The 5468-nt window shown below is 34.5% G+C and overlaps 1 protein-coding gene across 10 annotated transcripts; it reads left to right on the plus strand.

Moving 5' to 3' along the window:
* The first annotated feature begins 578 nt into the window (after nucleotides 1-578).
* Nucleotides 579-4853, plus strand: LOC105958381 (protein CLAVATA3 INSENSITIVE RECEPTOR KINASE 3). 10 transcript variants are annotated; one of them, XM_012982394.2, is made up of 11 exons: nucleotides 617-897; nucleotides 1002-1134; nucleotides 1228-1299; nucleotides 1384-1527; nucleotides 1671-1742; nucleotides 1926-1985; nucleotides 2544-2644; nucleotides 2790-2858; nucleotides 2973-3317; nucleotides 3413-3792; nucleotides 4232-4853. In XM_012982394.2, the coding sequence occupies exons 1-11, from the start codon at nucleotides 792-794 to the stop codon at nucleotides 4565-4567; spliced, it is 1818 nt and encodes a 605-aa protein (XP_012837848.2). In that variant the 5' UTR covers nucleotides 617-791; the 3' UTR covers nucleotides 4568-4853. The 10 variants fall into 10 exon arrangements, with proteins under 10 accessions (XP_088680031.1, XP_012837848.2, XP_012837847.2 ...); XM_012982393.2 differs by having other exon boundaries at nucleotides 634-897; nucleotides 2724-2858; XM_088823903.1 differs by having other exon boundaries at nucleotides 662-897; nucleotides 1384-1431; nucleotides 2724-2858.
* The last annotated feature ends 615 nt before the right edge of the window (nucleotides 4854-5468 follow it).

Below are 5468 nucleotides of genomic sequence, written 5' to 3' on the forward strand. Positions count from 1 at the left end.
AATATTCAACTAAATTGGGTGATCGGTCGGGTAGGTAATTGACCGATAATTACCCGACCGATCCATGCCCAACCCTACACACTCATGTACGATTCATCTTTTTTATTTATTTTTGGGTAAATTACGGCCACTTCATAAGGTAAGGTCTAATGTCAAAAAACCTATCATGTTTGGATAATTACAACCAGCCCCATCAACAATGAATCTTCTTACACGTCCACTCTTATGGTGTCAAATTCAACATAATCTTCTAGATTCCGTAGAATGTTCTCTAGTTTGTATTCATTTTGCGCAAAAACACAGTTTCTGATGCACCGCAATCTGATTTATACAAGCCAATAGAAACATCTTATGACCATCTTGTTTTAAAATGTGGAGCTTAATTTGAGTAAAACGGGTACAAATTGAAGAATATTCCTCATAATCTAGAAGATTTCACTAAATTTGACGTGTAAAAGGATTCATAGTTCATTGATGGTTGTAATTACACAAACATTAAGATTTTTTTTCGTAATTTGACCGTACATTAGAAGGTGGCCTTAATTTACCTTTATTTGTTTCAAAATCACTTTGTTTTTGTATATTTAAGTTTTCACCCCCACAATAAAAAGAAAAAGGGCTTGAGAAATAAAAGCAAAAGTGGTCTAAAATTACTCAACAAAAGTAATGGTAGCTTTGTCTAAAGTCTAGAGAGAGATTAAGAGAGAGAGAGAGAGAGAGAGAGAGAGAGAGAGAGAGAACACATTACATAGAATACATATGGTTGTTTTGGTGCACTCGTGTTTTTCTAAATGATCATGTCTCTCTGTTCAAAAAACTCCCTCCTTCTTGTTTGCTTTCTTATTAATACATATCTCTGCAATCTCTGCCTTTCCTTTGAGGCCCGAAATCCTGAAGGTATTTCAAAAAACAAAAAAGAAAACTCCATTGTTTCTTACATGAACTTAATTTTCTTTTTTTCTCTGTAATAATAAACATCCTCTGTTTTTTTCTTCATGTAGTGGAAGCTCTAACTGCAATAAAAGAAGGTTTGAACGATCCACGTGGCGCTCTGAGCAACTGGGATGAAGACTCCGTTGACCCTTGTAGCTGGTCCATGATCACTTGCAATTCTGATAATCTTGTTACTTCCTTGTCAGTTTTCTTCTCTCTTAATTCTAATAAAATAATTATTAATTAAATTTTTTTTATTTAATTTTTTTTAATTTCTTGATTTTTGGTCAACAGAGGAGCTCCTAGTCAAGGTCTATCAGGTTCTTTGTCTTGGATGATTGCAAACCTCACTAACCTCAAACAACTGTAAGAATTTCACACACATTACACACACACTACACGCATAAAGATTGGATTTTTATTTCATTATTATGAATGTTTTCACTGCAGATTATTACAGAACAACAATATTTCTGGGCATATTCCAAAAGAAATAGGGTATCTACACAATCTTCAAACATTGGATCTTTCCAACAACAAGTTATCTGGGCATATTCCTCACTCTTTGGGTTTTTTGGATCATTTAAAATATTTGTGAGTTAAAAAACAAATCTTTTTTTTTTTGTTTTGGGTTCATGCTTGTTGCATGTTAGGCTGAATATAAAGTGACATAATCCATTAGTTTGACTTAGTATTGTACAGTTGTTGATTTTGTTGTTGTAATAATATAATTTCAGGAGGGTGAATAACAATAGTTTTAGTGGGGCTGTTCCTCTGCCCTTGGCCACTCTTCCTCAACTTACTTTCTTGTGAGTATTTTTCTCTCTCTCACTATATTTTCTTTCTTTCTTTATTTTTTTTTTGAATTTTAATAGGTTTTTTTTTTTTAATTAGATGGAGGATTTTTTTCAACATGAGAATTATGGGATTGTTTTTTTTTTTTTTTTTTTTTAATATTTATATTTATATATATTGTTTTTGGGATATTTCAGGGATTTGTCCTACAACAACCTCAGTGGACCTGTTCCCAATTTTCCTACCAAGACATTTAAGTATGGCTTCTCTGCATTATTATAGTAATTATTATATCACAGTTTTTATTATATATACTAGTTACTACAATTATGTACACATCTGGAAATTTGAACAGAATTTTCGATTTCCGATGATCCAAAAATTTTCAATTTCATAATAATACTGTATTTTTCTTTCCGATTTCTCCAGTTTTTGTCGGTAGAAATTGATATATATGTGTGAGATTCCGATTTCCGATCCAATATTAATATTTCCGAAAATTAAATTTATAGTATCAAAATTATATGTATTTATACTATAGGTGAATGAAAAATAATGAAATTTCGATGTTCCCACGACTAAACCAAAAAAAAAAATCGATTTTGAAACAAGTTTCTTTATTACATTTTTTTCCGATCTTTTTTAGGACATTCGAATTAGTTTTGTGAAAGTACTAATTCTGATCCAATCTCGTAAGATTTCCACTGCTGTGAGTATGTACATTTATGTGTTTGTTGTCATTTATTTATTTTGATATATGCATTAATATATTCATCAGTTATTATTTTTTTAATTAATTTAATATGTTATTGCAGTATCTTTGGTAATCCTCTAATTTGTGGAAGCCACTCTAGTGAAAAATGTTCTGAATCAATCCTGGCTAGTCCTCTTGCATTCTCAATAAATCAATCTTCTGGTAACTTCTTGCAATTATTATTTTATTTATTAATTTGCTCATTTTATTTATTTATTTATTTATTTTCTTATAAATTCAGGAAAAACAAAGACCAAGAAATTAGCAACTGCACTAGGGCTAACACTCACCTTTGTCTCTATCTTAGTCTTAGCATTAGCATTTCTGTTACAAAGAAGAAACAACAACAGAAAACAGTCCATTCTTAATATTACAGGTCTTGTAATTAACCACTAATCACTATCTTAATCACTATCTTAATCACTATCTTAATCACATCTTAATCAATGTCTTAAAAGTTAAAACCACCATCATCTCTCTTTTATTGCAGATATTCAAGAAGAGGATTTAATAAAACTAGGAAACCTAAGAAGCTTCACCATAAGAGAGCTACGCCGCGCCACGGACAATTTCAGCTCCAAGAACATACTCGGTGCGGGCGGATTCGGCAATGTCTACAAAGGCAAGCTCGAAGACGGCACAATAATTGCCGTGAAGCGTCTCAAGGATTTAACGGGACCCACGGGAATATTGCAGTTTCGAACCGAATTAGAAATGATTAGCCTAGCAATTCATCGTAATTTGCTTCACATTGTCGGATACTGCACCGCCACGAACGAGAGGATCCTCGTTTATCCGTACATGCCTAATGGAAGTGTCGCGTCGAGGCTTAGAGGTAGCTTCCCAAGTCTACCTTTCTTGAATTCTTACTAATTGTTACTTATGATATATTACGTAAATTTTATTTATTTTTTATTTTTATTTTAAAAGGAAAACCGGGTCTTGATTGGAACACGAGGAAGAGAATTGCGATAGGCGCGGCGAGGGGTTTGCTTTATCTGCACGAGCAATGTGATCCGAAGATAATCCATAGAGATGTTAAGGCGGCGAATATTCTATTGGACGATTATTTCGAGGCCATTGTTGGCGATTTTGGCCTTGCGAAATTACTCGATCATGCGGAATCTCATGTTACGACAGCTGTTCGTGGGACCGTGGGCCACATTGCGCCTGAGTATCTTTCGACCGGCCAATCATCCGAAAAAACGGATGTGTTTGGATTCGGTATTCTTCTCCTTGAGCTCATAACTGGGATGAGGGCTCTCGAGTTCGGAAAATCGATGAATCAAAAAGGAGCCGTGCTCGAACGGGTATGCGTATGTCTCGTTTGGTTGATTTTATTCATATTGATTTATAATAGCTTTCGATGTTGATTCTAATCAATTGAATTATTGAACAATATATAACCATGTGCAGATGCACGTGTCACTTACTAGTACTGGTACGAATTTAGACATGTGTGATAATTAAGTTGATGAAAACATGTAACTTCTCACCAAAATTTAAACGAGCTTATTTTCATTCAGTACCCCTGTGTTATAGTGAATTGCTAAAAGAATTGTCGTGTAACTAATGTTAGCATTGAAAAACCTTATGATACATTTTTTTTAGCACACGTGGTTTGCTAATAAAATTGTATCATTGGGGGGATCTTGCTATTTTTTTAGAGTAAACATATGGGTGTTAAATGCAATAAATCCAAACTTTTGAAAGCCATAAACCGTTGTTTTTTTTCAATTTAATTTTCAGGTAAAGAAGATACAACGAGAAAAGAATATCGAATCGTTGGTGGACGTAGAATTGGGAGTCAACTATGACAAGATTGATGTTGGGGAGATGATACAAGTGGCTCTTCTTTGTACGCAATACCAACCGGCCCACCGCCCCAAAATGTCCGATGTTGTTAGGATGCTCGAAGGCGACGGGCTTGCCGAAAAATGGGCCGCTTCACATAACTACATACACACAACTTCGAATCATATCTCCCGCGAAAATAGCAAGTCGCAATCGAGCTTGTTTGGGATGGCGATGAACGCGGATGATGACTATGATGCTCATTGCATGGAGCTTTCTGGTCCAAGATAATTCAAAAACGATTCGCGTTGGGGAAGAAGAATCGGAAGAGAGTCAAAGTACGTAGGCCTAAACCTCATTCTTGTGATGTACATAACTACATGTCCTTTGTTGTTGTTGTTGTCGTCGTTTTTTTTTCTTTTGTTTGATAAGGCTAGCTTCTCGTTTTTTTTATGAACTTACACTTTTACTGCGCTTACTTATTCACTCCGATGTTGGGAACTTCATGAATTTCTTTGACGATATTCATGGATTAAAGAAAAAAGTATAGAAAATCACTATAAATGTTTTTGTGTGAGTAATTGCTTTAAAATTAACTATAATTCAATTGATTAAGACTGATATGAATCGGATTTCTAAACTGCTAGTTCCCCATTTAAATGCCTCGAAATCATAAATGGTTGAGATTAGTGTTGAACTTCATGCTATAAATGTTATAACCAATTACATGCACATTTCACCCCATGTATAAATATTGAACATATGAATATACTACCTGTGATTTATTTTTAATATAAGTAAAAAAAAAATTCCTATCTTCTTCTTCTTTCCTAGTCCATGTACATGGGATGAGGCGCGAACGATATGGCCAGACCGAGTCTCTTGCGGTGGTGGCGGTGGAGGTTGCAGTTGCACTCGCAAGGGTTGCGGAAGTAGCAGAGAAGGCTACTGTTATGATTTATGAAACTTTGATTGTGCTGTATGAAATTAGAATTAAACACACACAGCAAACACACACATGCAGCTTGCAAAATAATAAAGAAGAACAAGAGGATTTACGAGGTTCAATCTCAATGTGAGATCTACATCCCCGGGAGCAATACAAGCTCCAATTCACTATAACACCAGATCAATACAGATACAATATCAGAGTAGATAATCTCAGCCCTAATTTGACGTTGTAATAATATTA

This window comes from Erythranthe guttata, chromosome 10 (assembly GCF_056151865.1).
Source record: "Erythranthe guttata isolate IM_541 chromosome 10, IM_541, whole genome shotgun sequence".
NCBI classification, from domain to species: domain Eukaryota; kingdom Viridiplantae; phylum Streptophyta; class Magnoliopsida; order Lamiales; family Phrymaceae; genus Erythranthe; species Erythranthe guttata.

Excerpts from the sequence above, each read along its gene's own strand:
- LOC105958381 (XM_012982393.2), top strand. The coding sequence starts at position 792 with ATGATCATGTCTCTCTGTTCAAAAAACTCCCTCCTTCTTGTTTGCTTT. Across the intron at positions 898-1,001 it reads TGAGGCCCGAAATCCTGAAG|TGGAAGCTCTAACTGCAATA; the intron begins GTATTTCAAAAA and ends TTCTTCATGTAG. Across the intron at positions 2,645-2,723 it reads CTCAATAAATCAATCTTCTG|GAAAAACAAAGACCAAGAAA; the intron begins GTAACTTCTTGC and ends TTATAAATTCAG.